Genomic DNA, 16,175 nt, shown 5'->3' on the forward strand with positions numbered 1-16,175 from the left:
AGAAGTCAGATTTCTTTTCTTTGTACAGAGCTCATTCGACAGGCCACACTGCTGCTTCAGCGGGATAACAGAAAGATGATCCTTGAGAAACCGAGCTCTTTCCTGTAGTCCTCTGGTGCATCCTAGTGGCTGTTTATTATAGTGATGCAGGTAGGCTGCATGGTAAAGGAAGGTAAGAACAGCAAATACAAACATACAAACCAGCAAAAAGTTATCATGAGTGATATTTGATAGTGACTATGAGCTACCACACACATCAATCTGAACATTTCTGCAGCTGAACTCACTTATACCCTGTAAGACGTTGAGTTTTGTATCAGTGTCAGCAAATGAAAAATTTGAAAAAGATGATGATGCTCTTTCTATATTTGAAAAATAAATTGACATTGTTTTGGTACAATACATAGGATAAGGTGTGTATACTGAATAGCGACTGTATTCTGATGTTCTTTTAAGTTTTGTGTATAGAAAATCAAAGTCAGTGTGATCAACTGTGAAGAAACTGATCTGCTTCATTGTCTGAAATGAGTGAGCCATTATTAAATGTTTTTGTCTCAAAAAATGTTAATGTTTCTTCTCATTTAGTGGTAGCATATTGTTTGTTGGAACTCGCCTTGTTTTTCCTAAATACAATTTATTAGTTTGACTATGTAAAGATTCAAGAAACACTCATATCTTCACATTGTAAATAATGAACCAGACCAATATGGTTTAGATTACTTTGTGCACTGTAACTATAATATTGTTCAGAAAACATAATCTGTATTTAGTTTTTCCTTTAATTAATGACCATTGAGTGTGTCGTTCTCTGAAAATGAAAAACAGTGAAAACTTTCCATCAGAAAAGAACAAAATCTCCAAAAGTTGATTCTGTTCATCTGGACGTAGCGTTTTGTGGGAGAAACGTTTCGTCACTCATCCAAGTGACTTCTTCAGTCTCAGCTGACTGCAGGTTTCAATCTTATAAACAGTACATTTGCATAATGACTGAAACCAGCCCACTGAAGGAACAATGGGCTGTGAGGTCGGTTCCTTAATCATAATTATGCAAATTCTCATGACCATTGATCAACAACCACTGACCAAAACCCACTGATCAAAGACCACTGATCAATGGCCATGAGTACCATTCACAGAGAGTTGGGGAATGGCTGCAATCACAGCATTGTAAGATAGCTGTGATTGCAGTCATCTTACAAAAAAAGAACAAAATATTCACATTCGGGTTTTTTTTTTGTTTTGTTTTGTTTTGTTTTGTTATTTTTGGTGAGAAATATGTATGTTAAGAAAACATACAAGGTGAGGAAAGCAAAACCTGTGTACGTGACTATGGAGAGCAGCAGTAGAAGCATCTAAAGGCATGTATATGTATTTTTTCTTGATTTTTACTGCAGAAACGTTATCAAGGAGCATAATCTGCAATCTCCGAAATGACCACCAGGGGGAGGTTGTTACCCAACAACCTGCAGCGTGCAGAGCTGAATCATTATCATACTTTACCTTTGAAATAGCATCAGCTCTCATCAGTACGCTGCCACACAGAGTCTATTTGACAGGTACAAGGATCTGTGAGAACACAGAGCACTATTCTTCTGACCCGGTGCCTTCTTGCACATCGAGCAGAGCACTCAGGAATTATCATTCACAGCCATGTGGCTGCACAAAGTGCTTAATGCAATTGACTGTGGATTTAAGAACGCGAACTGAAACCAACAAGTGGTTAAAATCTTTTTCAGATTATTGGATATTCAATATACCCTTATTGTTACTTCCTGATCATTTCTTTTGTTGTGGTGGATGTTTAGATTATCTGTTTAGAGCTGCTTAAGTTTTTTTTTAAAGAGAGAGAGAGAAATAAAATCTGTAAAAATAATTATCATAGCCGTTTCACTTAAAAACTTTCCAGATATAAAAATCATCCTTTTGTTCTCCTCATCTTTAGGCATCAGAGTAAATAGAATTATATAATGTTAAAATATATAATAAATATAAATGAATTATTATTAATATTAATAATAATAATAATAATAATAAAAACACATTTTTACGTTTTGGAAAACTCCCCTTCCTATGCCTCACAGTGGTATGATCCATTAGCTACTATCCCCTGCTCTTTAACTTAAAACAAATGTTGTGTGAAACACTGTCCTTTACTTCTACCGCTCTATAGATTAAAACACAGTGCGACCAAGCGCCTTTAAAAGCCGCTGAAGCTGTCCTGTGGGAGGGTTTTCACAATTTCAGAGAAAAAATAGTGAAAAATGAAGATGCCGGAGATGTTTCACCTAAAGCAGGGAACTACCTCAGCGGTGAGACAGCAATGATTTTGAATCATATCTGCGGTAATAATTTTTCTTTTTTTTTACATTCATTGCACCATATTAAAGACACAGCAGTAGAGAAAAGGAGATGGGTTTCATTTATTGATTATTTATTGGCAACAGCGTTACAGGCGAAAATTAATGCATTTTAATGCAATGGCCTAATATGGGTAATAACCAACAACAGATTCCTTATGAATAAAAAAGTATCTCACATTCTGAAAAAGCATCACATATCAAACATCTGAGAGTTCCCTGTGTTCCACACTAACTGCTCCAAGTCTCCAGGCTCGTGACTTTAATAACATATAAAAGTCACTTGCAGGCCAGTCCTCGCAGGTCCTTATTTTCTTCCCTTTTGCATAAATCCATGCAGGACAAGTGTGGCTTTGCATGTAACTTTGGGTCAGCGAAGGCAGACAGCACACAAACCCCGAGAAGAGGTGGAGCTATGACGAGACTCTTAAAACCCGAAGCTTATTCCTCAACTCACTGCCAAGGTGACGAGCTCCGCTCCTGACAAATAGCTCCGAGCTCCACGCTTGACACGCAGGGACCGGGCATGAACGCGGCAGGATTTGGGAGTTTTGGGTCAAAAGTTTGCTTTCGGTTCCAGATTTCTGCTCCACATGGGATCAAATCTGGACAGAAGTAGAGCGTAAGAAAAAACAAACAAACAAACACAAAGAAAGAAAAGAGGAAAAAAGAAACCAGGAGCCGCAGGCGCACAGAAAAAGTCGGCAACCTGTACTCAATACTTGCCTTGATCCTAAATCTGAGGATAACTTTGCCCATAGCGTTGATCTTCGGACTACAGCAGCGCAACAGAGGGAATATGAGTTCCGGCTTGGGCCACTGAAAGGGAGTGATAATCGGTAAACGCGCTCCGGTGACCGACAGCCAGATTATGCAGCATCCTTTGGACATGGGGGCGCATTACTATCCTCCGGATGTTCATGCAGACCACAGAACTCATCGCTACAGGAGTTTCATGATAGAGGAGATCCTCACAGATCACCCGGAGCACAAAGCTTCGGCTCCGGCCGGGGAGCTGCTTAAGTTCGGAGTACAAGCTCTACTCTCCGCGCGGCCTTTCCATAACCAACTGGGTAAGGCAAAAGATGAATGAGTCTTTCATAGCGGTGTGGAAAAAACACGCCGGGATAATACACGCATTAATATTTAATACAATAGCGAAATATTCAAAGGGGATTTAACATTTAATTACAAATGTAGGCATGGGGGAAATGTTTCCTTTCCTATCGCTGCTTTTAAGTAACACTGTAAACAAGAAAAAGGCAGGCGCATTATGAAAATGAATTACTGTAACGTTTTTAAATAATGGATTTTATCTGATTAAGAAACAGAATATAACATAAGAAACAAAAACATATTAGAAGCTTAAATGAGTTAAAGTGTGGATTATCCGATGAGATTCATGTTAATCTTAGCTCTTCTTTTGATGAGCGCTCGGTGACGGTATCTAAATATGATGGATCAATATCTAGAAATAATAATAATAATAATAATAAGAAGAAGAAGAAGAAGAACTGCTTTTGCCTTTTTTCCGATTCGAGTCACAGAACGAGAATGACTAATTCCTTTCCCGATTATTAATAATAATTTCAGGCCTCTTTAATAATCACAGCTACTCCAATTTTTAAAGCTTGAAGCTGTGCTTTGTTTCGTTTAATGTTCACATCATGTGACCTTTAACCTTTGAAAAATAATATAGTTTTAAGGGGGCCGGCCAAACATGTCTGACGACAATAACACAATAATACTGACGCCTTATTCTAACCTTCCACGTTTATAATGTTTGGCATCAGAAATAAGTAGAACTTAATCGTATCTACGTCATTCATGCTTTTCTGTCCGTGTGGCAGCAGCGCTTTGAAATCTGCTCCAGCGTGTACGTGCTGTCACATGCGTCCTCTGCAGAAAACACACAATATTAAAACGACTTTTATTTTGCGGGGAGCTCGTTTAGCCTCCGAGAGCTGCCTACCTTAAACGATCAGGGAATCGATTTTAAAGGTCGATTTGTAGTTTACGTCGTTGTTCCCCTTGGGTCCCCACTCCTCGAAAACATCGAGTAAATAAAACCAACTCGTTTTGAAATCTGCTCCTCATTGCCGTGGGTAATATGTTGTTTCCTTTCCCCGGCATGTTCACAGTGCTTAAAGCCGACCAGACGAGCCTCCTAAAGTTCCCCATGTCCCCGCTGTCCTGCTCGCTGGGCTCCCCGCTCCTGTCCGCGGCCCCGGGCCTGCAGATAGGCGCGGCGTCCCACCACCTGCCGCTGGACCTCCACCTCCGCGGGAAGCTGGAGCACGGAGCCGACGCAGGCAGCAAGACCAAGAAGGGCCGCCGCAGCCGCACCGTGTTCACCGAGCTGCAGCTGATGGGCCTGGAGAAACGATTCGAGAAGCAGAAGTACCTTTCTACACCCGACAGGTGCGCAGGAAACCGCCGAGGATAGTGGCGATAAAGACAGCTGCTTTCCCAGGACTTACTGTAGGATTTATTCCAGCCTGTAACCTACAGACTGCTTCACAGCACTGCAAAGCTTCTCTCAAATCACTAAAATGATGCTACATTCATGTCTTTATTATCTGTTTACTATTTGCATTGAAACACTGAGTGTGTGTTTAAACGAACGAACCTCGTCCAGTTTTTAATCTAAAACTGCTGCGTTAACCTGGCTGCTCAAACCACACCTGAGCGCTTTCACGGTGGCCGGTAGTGATGAGAGCTTCCATTTGATCTGGGTCGTTCCACCTTTAGAAAGCTAAAGCGAAATGAGGCTATTACAAGCTGCAACAGGTAGCAATAAAACCTCATTATTATCCTTCTGTGGTGACTTGATGAGGTCTTTGGAAGTGTGGTCCACACTGCTTTTTTTCTTCTTCTAATGATATGTTTGATTTTGTGTCTTACAGAATAGATCTCGCAGAGTCTCTCGGTCTGAGTCAGCTCCAAGTGAAAACATGGTACCAGAACAGGAGGATGAAATGGAAGAAAATTGTAAGTTGGCTGGCGAGACTACAGTATGTCTAACATGCAAGCTCAACGCAGAAGTAAAGAGATACTTCTGCTTTCCATTCTTTCAACTTACCCTCATGGGAAATGCAGTTCAGCGGAATAAATTCAGCAGTATTTTTTTTGGGGGGGGGGTGTCGTATTGAATATGTTGGTGTGCAGCTTTGTTAAGGACGCCAAATCACATGTATGAGTCACCGTCTGTACTCTGAGGCTAAAACCGAGTTTCTCCCGCAGGTGCTGCAGGGCGGCGGCCTGGAGTCCCCGACCAAGCCCAAAGGTCGCCCTAAGAAGAACTCCATCCCCAGCAGCGAGCAGCTCTCTGAGCAGGAGCGATCCACCGCAGAGGCTGACCGGCCCGATGGCTCCAGCTCCCACTTAGAGAACGCTCAGGAGGAATGACCGGCCTCTTTATCTATGAACCTGTGGGACGCTCAGAGTGCCTGAAAAAAGGGGGATTTTTTGCTGGACCGTACGGCCACCTGGTGCAAAAAAAAGAAAAGAAAAAAAAGAAAAAGAAAAAAAAAAGCCCTACAGAAACCTAACGTGCACGAGGCGACATCCTCCAGCAGCCCGGCGTTTTTGTGGCATTCCCTCGTGATGCTGCTGTTGAGGAGGGGACTCAAATATTTGCAGTAGGTCTAACTCTTTATATTCTAAGGATCAGCTCTCACTTATCTGTCCTGCATTCCCTTTGTGTAACTTTGCATTTGATTAATTATTAAATATATTTTCACTAAGGCTCTTCTCCGTTTATTGCAAAGGGGGCATGGTTACAGATAAGCCTTTACTACAGCGTGTCGTCACCGGCCCCGCGCGGCCCTGTTCACACGCGCCTAACATGGATACATATCTGCACATTAAGACAAGTTCGCAGCGATTCCTCACATAGCTCCAGATAACAGAGACACAGGAGCGTAAAGGCGCTCAGGTTTAGGAAAAGTTGCTCTTGACCTGTGTGTCCTGCTGTGGTAATGTCATGATTCCATGTAGCAGCATTGGGGCTTCTCTTTCTTGATCGAAATAAAAAATATGGATTTATTTAATGAGGAGTTTTTTGGGGGTGAGAATACAAAATAGGTCTCCTTTCACATGAAGTGTATCAGGTCCATTTAGGTGAATGCGAATGCAGGCGAGAATATGTTACAGTATCGTTAGCTTGAATTTATCGTGAACATGTTAATCAGAGTATATAAAAGGTAATAACTTGACAGATCTGGACTGCACAGGAAGAACCACTGCGAAATAATAATAATAACAATAATAATAATAATAATAATAATAATAATAATAATAATAATAATAATAATGAAAACCTGAGGTGAGAAGAGTATTTCTTTAGCTTGTTATTAAAGACAGTTTTCCCCTTAACGCCTCTGTCAGTGGCAATAAAACGAAATTCTGATCTCAGCAAACCAAAGCTGAACGATAACACTGAAGAGATAAAGGTTTACTACAAGTAAAAAGTAAATACATCAAATAAAAATGCCGGAATATGTCTTCTGTTACTCTCTTTACTCGCAAGCCTCAATTTACTCGCAAGCCTCAGATAGATAGATAGATAGATAGATAGATAGATAGATAGATAGATAGATGAGGATCGCTTTCATTAAAAAGCTATCCTGCTGAACACATTATTACTTTAACGCGTAGCTGATCGGCGAACTATTTCGAATACGTTTTCTTCTTTTCTTCTTTGTTGTGTTGCTGTCACGTCGCTTTCGGGGGCCTAATCCCGTATTTTCTAAATGGGCTCCCTGTTCATTAAAGCCATACAATTCCATGCATTTCTAGCTTTTTCAGCTGATCAACTTGAGAAAAACAAACGCTGAATTGCGTATTTAATAAAAATAAATGGTGAGTTGGAATTGAGAATTCCGCCGGAAATTCGTCGGGCTCCTCGCATTAAACACTCTCAGGCATCGGTGCATCATCACAAACGCGGGCTCTCTCATCACTCTCATCATTAGAACTGTGGAGTCTGCGCGCTCAAAGCTTCACTGCCTCTAAATACAAATGCTACATGAGTATAAAAAACAGTCTTTTCATATTATTATTAATAATAAATCAGGTTCAATTTTTTTGACTCAAAGTTTTAGTTCAAAGGTTTCCCAAATAGAAAAAAGACTAATTTAAAATGCAAAGCGAATGTGGAAAACAGCACAACAGGCACATTTAAGTAAAACTATTAGCTGAGTGGTTAGCTAAAAGTAATCAGTGTAAAATAACAGATAAAAAGTTGAACTAACCAAAGCAGTGAAGGGTGAGATAGGGAAATAGGTTATTGATGAAATATGCAGTTCACATAGGTCTAAAATAACTAAAAGTAGCCAAAAGACAAAAAATATTTTTAAAAAAGCATATCCTGTAACAAACTACAATAAGTGGATAAAAAGCTAAAATCAATGCAAAAGCAGCTAAGCAACATTTAATAGTTAAGCAACCAGTCAAATAGCACAAAAATGGCTAACTGTAATAGATCAAATAACATTTAAATACTGTAGGAAACAGGAAATGTAGTAGATGAACAGGTAAAAGTAATGGATAAAGAAACAAAGAAGAGTGGTAGAAATGTGGCCTAGCTGAAATAGCTAAGCAAATAGAAATAACAAACATTACTGGTTTAGGAGTTAAATATATAAATCCTACTGAATAAATCCTACAGTAAGCTTATATTGTTGTATCTATATCCATATCTGTATATCTGCATAAATAATTGTAACTTCTTTTGCACCATAAACAGTGGATATTAAATAGTCTACTTTGGAATGGAAAAAATACACAACACTGTTTGCTCTGATGTTATTAAATGGATTTTAAAAAATCCTATTCAGATTTGCCTGATAGCATGGATGAAAGGGTACTTTATTTGATCTTTTTTTGTGTGTGTTATGATAACGCTGTTAGGGTATATCATATTTTTATTTTCTGGAAATATTCTAATAGTATCTCACAGGGAAGCTCACATTTATCCTTGGAAAATCCAGCACTGTCTAGACTCACACTCATAATTCCATTAGTATGCAGCAGGAATACTACAGGCCTAGTTATTTAAACAATACCATTAAACAGGATAAAATGTGTGGTTTCCTCAGAGACCATTGCAGCTACAATATCTTTTTTTAATACACCTCATTTTAATTTGCTTAACAACTTCCCATGTAATTATCACAAAACAGTAGTTAATGACTTAAATAGAAGAATACACTTTTACTACTTTATATAAACATACATTACAGACATGAAACACACACACACTCTTGAATGGTTTTACACTGAAAATGCTGGAAAATGACTTTTATAACTTCTAGTATTTTACATATTCTGGGTCTCACATCTTTTGCCAGAGGGACAGATCTGAGACCACAGATAGTGAAAGTGTACGTTTATAAGGAGTCTGTTTTTCAATTCAAAACTTTAAAACCAAGAAGTAGAAGAAATATTTGTCGATGCTTATCATTGGAGCATAGATGGTAGCATTTATTTTTATGGTAAAAGCAAATAATACCGTGCGCACTAAAAGAGGTCTAAAATGACATTAAAAATAATAGATGGCATGAATTCGATGGGACAACAGCTCACACTTTAGCTGAATTTATTACGCTTATATTCATGCTTTTCATTAGGCTATAAAACGGCCAATTGAGTGTGTAAATGAACAAAGTAGATACAGCTGCAGGTTTTACTGGTGCCTAACTAGTCACTCCACAGCACAATAATATTTTATGCTGGATAAGTGTTTTATTTCATTAGATTTCATTCGATTAGATGCACATCTGTTTGTTCTCCAGTCTTGAGTTTAAGACATTTGTCAAGAATCAAATGCAGTGAGATAAATTACTGTCATGATGAAGCAGTGTCAGTGCGCCTGGAAGTGCAACACTTTTCCTTCTTTTGAAACTCATTAAACAAAGACAACACACAATGTACTGTAGCAACATATATATGCTTATATTTTTAAAAAAATATATAACAGGTATATTAGAGAGACACTGACACCATTTGAAAAAAATAATGTTTTTTTCAATACAAATACAGATCAAAATCAGCCAATCACAACTCCTCATCCCCCACTTGGACAGTTTAAACCACTGTCTAAAAGTATGGCTTGCATCAGAAAGCATACGCAAAACTGCAACTTGATCAAACAGTTTGTTAAAAAACAAAACGCAACAACAACAAAAGCAGTTCAAACAACCGGAATAAAAGGTTAATTTATAAACATTTATAAAAATATTTATAAAAATGTATAAAAATAGGTCAAGTTTGCAATTTGACCTATTTTTATATACCTGGTCCTGTTTCTAAGCCAACTTCCACAAAAAGTCTCTGGGCCTGATGACCTTGAAATGTTGCCCTTGGAAGAGCGTGGGATCAATAAGCAGCTGGATCATAATGTTGCAAACACCAGTGCTCGTGTGTGTGTGTGTGTGTGTGTGTGTGTGTGTGTGTGTGTGTGTGTGTGTGTGTGTGTGTGTGTGTGTGTGTGTGTGTGTGTAGAAATTGCTGTAAACAGAAGAACAAAGCCCAAAAGTCGAGCTCGTTTACTTCAAAGGAAATGTGTCTTACATCCTGTCGTCAATGTGAAAATTAAAGGTCTGAATCTCCCAGTTAAGATAAAAAACACGAACATGTTTAGCAGTTCCAGAATCCCCAGAGCTCATATCAACACACATTACACTTAACGCTTTCCTCCGCAGTGGCCACCCCTCCGAGCCTGCCTTTGTTTCTGTAAGTTTACGGAGCGTGGCGCAGACGCTACGTGCAGCCGTCGGTGTGCTGCATCACACTTGCTGGAGTTACAGTGGAGAATTTTTAGAAGGGTGCCACTGTTTACAGACACATTTATTTACTCTATAACTCACCGATTTGACAACGTAGAGCAAGAAAGTCAAACTTTTCAAATCTCCGCTGGCCTGGTGACGGGGAGGAGGAAGACTTATTGTGAGGGCTTTTACTCACAGAGTGCAGACTTGTTCGCTGTGGAGCTCTTACTCTCACGGTGAGGAATTTTTTGAATCCTCCCTTCAATATAAACTTGCCATTGCTTTACATTTCAAAGGCCTTGTGTTATTAATGAGAGGATATATTAATCAGTAACCCGAGCGCCATTATTATGTAGGCAAGCCCATTTCTTCATGGATATTGATATACATTACAGTATGGGATTCTCATTACGTCGAAAAAGACCCACATACTGAATTTATGGATGGATGAAATAACTGTGCAAGTGTAACCTATGAAAGCTCGTTCTTAATATTATTAGTTAGTGTATTAGTTTCACTCAGTTGATGCCTCTAAGGCTTAATAAACTCTCTTTATTCATTTTTCTTTGAAAGAGATGGAATCCAGATTCTCGGGAGTCCTGCTAATCATCTGGGATGTTTTTTTTCCAAAGGGCACCTTTCCTTTCCTTTACATTGTAGTCTCAGTTTTCAGTTTCACCCAAAGATCCACAGCTGACATGGACATCTGCAATCCCCCCTCCGCCATCGCACAGACACACACACACACACACACACACCGCCACCACAGTCATCATCATCACCAAAGCAAATGGCTAATCAGTCCTTACCCGGGATGTCAAATTTATGTCAGGGCCTAATCATATGCAGATTAATGACAGGTTAACCTAAACAGCAGAGCTGAGGTTGGCAAAAAGGTCCCAGAAAAAAAGGAAAGAAAAACACAAGCACATTTTAGAAATGCATTTGTTAATTTGTACATGCTGCAAGGTGAATGTGTGAGGTCGCCTCAGCTCCACGGTGCAGATTAGACTCAGAGCGGGCTGGACCACGCAGGCCTCGTCCACGTGCACGTTCCTCTCTCCTGGGCTTTGAGAGGGGGCCGAGTGTTGGACAGCAATGACTTCCGACATAAATTACAATCAGGAGGAAGAGTCGGCTGCCAAGAATCTGCAAATTCGGAACATCCATACAATTTAATCATTAAAGGGACCCTTTGTGGTGGCACGATAACGCTCCGATGCGAGCAATGAGAGGTTGACCCCAATTTTTATCGAGCGGGTGTTTATGGAGTCAAAAGGTCCGTGCTTAGACGCAGCACAGGCTTGGGGGTCTTGGACCGAGGGGGTAGGGGGAAGTAGCCGCCCCGACCACGCACAGGAGAAATTCTCCACGATTAAAGAGCCCCTGATTAATCTTACGTATGTGCCAAAACTGCACATGCGGCGTATGATCCCAATTAGCCTGAAACCCAACTCTGTGCAGGCCCAGCTCCACATTAGCTCTGCCATTCTTCTCTTTGTTTTCACTGGACGCTCCCTGACAACATGCCTGTTCCACATTACATCTGCTGAGATAATTCTAACTGAAGGATGTTGATATTGATGGCAAGATATGTTGTTGTATTAGTCAATATATGGACTGATAGAAATGCGAGCGGGGCCGCTTGGATGGTAAACAGTGAAGAAGCCAACATGACTCCACTCTGTGATAGGACTGCCATTTTTTACAGATACTCTCATAGTCATTAGGCATAATGTTCTAAATATGAAATGAAGTAATTACAACATGCTGCTGTCGGTCGCCAGAGGATCTGACAGTTAACGAGCCAGCATTCAAATTACACTTGGAAATGATTAGTAAATAAAAAAAGGCAAATTGAAAAAGTTTGTAAGATAACACCACGACCACAGTGGAAGCAAATGAAATTGGTTTTTTCCTCTCAGTTTTCTGTGTTGAGAATCTAGACGTGCACTGCAGAAGTACAGCATCAGTTGATACAGAGGTTTTTACCTCTTAACCCCTTGGTTAGATAGTGGTAAAGTCAAAATAAACAACCTTCTGGGAAGAATTTGGTGTCCTCACCAGCAGGCCCAAGCGTGATTTAACAACAGTAAATGATAAGCTTTAATAGCTCTTCTCTGTCTAACAGTGACATGATAAGTCATGATAATTGACCAAGTGGTTAATTATTATTTTCAAACCATCTGCGAAGATTATCTGGAAAGCAGAAATCGTGATTAGAAAGCTTTCGAAGGTTTTGGTTAATAAATAATGTGTAGCATAGATGTAGGTTCATTTGAGCATGTGCGGGGGTCCGTCCCTGCAAAGGAATGTCTTCATTCTGGCGTTCTGTAATGCTTTGAAATAACTGTTCTCACTCTTAATCTTCTCCCTGCTATGTCACTATGAGTCTCCTTCCCTTTTTTCCGCTTCCCTGATTCCAGACATGAGTTGAAGGCTATGTCTGCTATCAGGATACACACCGCTACCTTACCTTTGAGTCGTAGCTAAGTTTCCTTCCAGCAAGAAGAACCTTTTTCTTCCGTCCACATTGTATGTTGGTGCTTGGTGGTGGTGCTAACTCTCCTGTCATCTGCCATAAAATCACAGAAGAAGAAGAGGTTGTGTAAGTGATGTAAGTGAAATGAACAATGTAAAAGAATGTAGAATAACTGGAAACATAATGTTTCTATTTCTGTTTTTTTCATGTCTTAGTTTGAGGACGGCTGTTGTTGTCATCACTGCACACACATCTGATGTTTTGGTCCACTGCTATTTTTCATTTTCACTAGACCCTGAAGTCCCATTCTTAAGGTGTATTGTTATTTAGTCTGTTTCCCTCGCCCGTTTTTATCGACAGGCCAACTTTTCCACCTCGACCCGTTACTTCACTGCTTTGGATCAGTCTCACCTCTCTCATCAGCCTCATTTACTGCAGCACAAGGCAGCTGTTTTTGGTGGAAAAGCTCTAAAACGTGACTGTCCAACTGCAAATGACAGCCAAAGTTTTCCTCTAATCCCAGTGGGTGGAGGCAGGTGGCACCCCACCCCAAGCCTGCTTCTGTCCAGAGAGTTATTCGTTCCTTGTGATGACTTATGGGAGAATTGTTGGTTTGCTTGACCCTATAAAACACAAGCATTTAGCAGGAGCTCAAAACTGAGCTAAAAGGATGGTCAGAAGACTCCAAATGATGTTATCTTAGTTTCTGATGGTTAAGTTTCCCACCTTATATAGTGATATTTGGTCGGTGCTGTGATGAACCTTGTATCCTGTGATCATGGCTGTTTTACCCAAATATCCTTTTAACTTGTAAAAATCCTGCTTCAGAAACAGTATTCCCATGTAGCTGGATTACCCTTTTGTAAATACTGTTTATGTTAAATTCACTTAAGAGAAATCAGAGCTAATACCACTAGAAATAGGTGAGAAGTCACATCGCTTTATAATTTCCTCTCCATTAACCTCTGAACCAATGTCACTGGCAACCCAAACAGGGTTGCAATGTTCCCCCCACTTTTATAGAATTTAAATCGATTTAACAGAAAAACTGTGATGACAAAATTCATGTCCAAAACTTTATTTTTAAAGTTTAAGCCTAATGCTAGACAGGCTGCTGGTAACTAGTTGGATGTTGAGAGGTGAAGAAACTGTAAGTATTACAGAAGATGGTTTAGCTTTCCAGCAATTAGATTCCTCATATGTCACAGAAAGGTATTATTTACCTGCATTTCTCTTAGTAACATGACTGATCCAGCCGTCACAGTGTAAACATATACTGTAAATTTAAAAAAAAACCAAAAAAACTAATTTGATGATTTATTTCCTACGCCGTTCTCTAATCACTTATCCTGGCAACGAGCTGCAGTCACATTAACACATGGTGCGTTCACAGACTCTCAGCTGTACAAAATAGCTCAGAGACCTCCATTCATTATGAAGCTGAACTGTCAACACTCTGAGGCGGGAACATGAAGAGAACTGTGGGGCAACATTTGCAGTTTAAAGTGACGGGGGAATAAAGTCGTCAGTGTTCCGCCCTCCAGTATTCGACTCGTGCCAGTGAATAGGCACTCACTCAGGGCTGCAGGCAAAAATAAATGCTATTTTCTGTGCGCACCCAGACTTCAGAGTCACGTTCCCATAATTCAGAATGACCACTCGGAACATTCTGGCTTCCACATCCATCTGAGGGGAAATTATTTTTCTGGCAATATCATTTATTTTACTTCCAGTCAATCAGAAAATGCGGGTGAGAAGTAATAATATAAGTAATAAGCAAGTAAGCAACAGTGCGGAATATTTTATAGAGCTCTTACTGGCCGGTATGAGTTAATCGTGGCTGTGTTAGTATCACCATATGCTCGTCTATGGTGTTGCGTGTGTGACTGAATTTATTGGAATAATTGGTTCAGTTCAATTTCAGATCCAAGAAAACTCATTTAAACAAGTCAAAGCGTTTACACCCCGACTGCAGCTGATAGACAAAACGATCAGTCCAAAGATCATTTAATCACATTTTGACTTGTCGGTCCTACCATAAATAATAACTCACATTTTCTCCTGTCATCATTACCACTAGGTTAGTAATAATTACAAAAGGAGCAAAGGACTAATTGGCAAAATTCTATAAATAGATTCTGACTGTTATTTAATGCATGACTTTAAATATGTGCTCTTCTTGGCAAAAAAACAAAAACAAAACAACAACAACAACAACAACAACAAAAAACTACGCTATGTTGATAAATGGCCGTTCAGATTGGAAGATATGCTTAAAAAGAGTCAAGTGTAATATCATCACCACCACCCACAGTATATTTCAGAACTAATGGCGATGTGCTAAAGTATAGCTTCCTCCTGCAGGTGTCAGGTGATTTCCTGTGGCTCAGCTCGCAGCTCTCAGCCACGCAGCTAAGGCGAGGAGGCATTATAGGACATAAACAAGACCACATCAGCGCACCGTCTCACCCGCCATGACGATGCTCCGTTCTCAGCCCACGCTGCCCCTCCTGCTCTCAGCTCTGCGAGCACAGTTTGTAGGAAACGTCAGCCGGCGTGATTGATTTGAGATGGGCGATTCCCTGACTTCATGCTTGTATAAAGCAAGGCAGCTGTTGGGAGAAATCAAATTCCTGCAGGAGCTGGAGGAATTTTCCATCTGTTTAATGGAGTCAATGCCTTTTGCGAGATGAGTAAATAAAAAAACATGTCCGAGTTGTGGCAGAAGGTCAGTGAAACCCTCATTATATAGCAATTACAGCACAAAACCCCCTTTCCTTTTAAAATCCAGCTTGAAAGTCAATCCCACTTTCCAAAAGTAAGACATGACAGGGCAGCAATTTGACTTTGGTACAGCTTCAAGACTTACAGAAACCATGGTGCAAAGTAAGGGGCTGAGCCTCCTAATAAGTTTGTCCTTCACAATCACCAGATCTTTTATCTTTTTCCTCAAATACCTGCACTCATTAAATGATAAATAGTTAAATGTTTAATGGTTTCAAATGTTGGACTGTTTTCCTTTTGAGGCCCTCTCCCCCATAAAGTATACAAATTACAAATGCCCTGGAAGTTTGTCATTTCTTTCCAAGAGCTGTTTGGACAGATTCTTCACTACAAGCATATTATCACAGCATGGCTGTGTGGAAACAGCTTCACTTCTCATTAAAGCTTTCTATAATTCATTATATGTCGTATGTTCATATGGTGAGCTTCATTTAGATGAAGCTGATAGTCTTAAGAATTTCTTCTCAGGCTAAGAGCAGCGGCCGTGCAAAAGCCCTCTGTGACTTAAGTAATACAGATTATGAAAACAGATGAAACCCAAGAAGCGGAAACTTAGTTTGAATAGCAAAGAAACACTGTGAGAAAACATTAGAGCCTTTAGCGCTACTGCGCTTTTGACTTTTGATTCTTATCATTCAGTAGAACTCTAGTGGTGGCAAAGCTAAGCACAATGTGTTTAGCTGAGAAAGTATTATCTTGAGTTATATTGTTATCTTAAGTAGTTTAGTCGAGGTTTGTGTACTCAGTGCAAACAGGTGGGTCTGAAGAAGAAGCTCCTCT

The 16,175-nt window shown here is 39.9% G+C and overlaps 1 protein-coding gene across 1 annotated transcript; it reads left to right on the forward strand.

Moving 5' to 3' along the window:
• The first annotated feature begins 3,228 nt into the window (after nucleotides 1-3,228).
• barx1 (BARX homeobox 1) lies at nucleotides 3,229-5,765 on the forward strand. The gene is made up of 4 exons (XM_063473232.1): nucleotides 3,229-3,430; nucleotides 4,499-4,778; nucleotides 5,264-5,348; nucleotides 5,601-5,765. Exons 1-4 carry the CDS (start codon nucleotides 3,229-3,231, stop codon nucleotides 5,763-5,765), a joined length of 732 nt encoding a protein of 243 aa, XP_063329302.1.
• Nucleotides 5,766-16,175: the final 10,410 nt, after the last annotated feature.

This window comes from Pelmatolapia mariae, linkage group LG5 (assembly GCF_036321145.2).
Source record: "Pelmatolapia mariae isolate MD_Pm_ZW linkage group LG5, Pm_UMD_F_2, whole genome shotgun sequence".
In the NCBI taxonomy this organism is placed as follows: domain Eukaryota; kingdom Metazoa; phylum Chordata; class Actinopteri; order Cichliformes; family Cichlidae; genus Pelmatolapia; species Pelmatolapia mariae.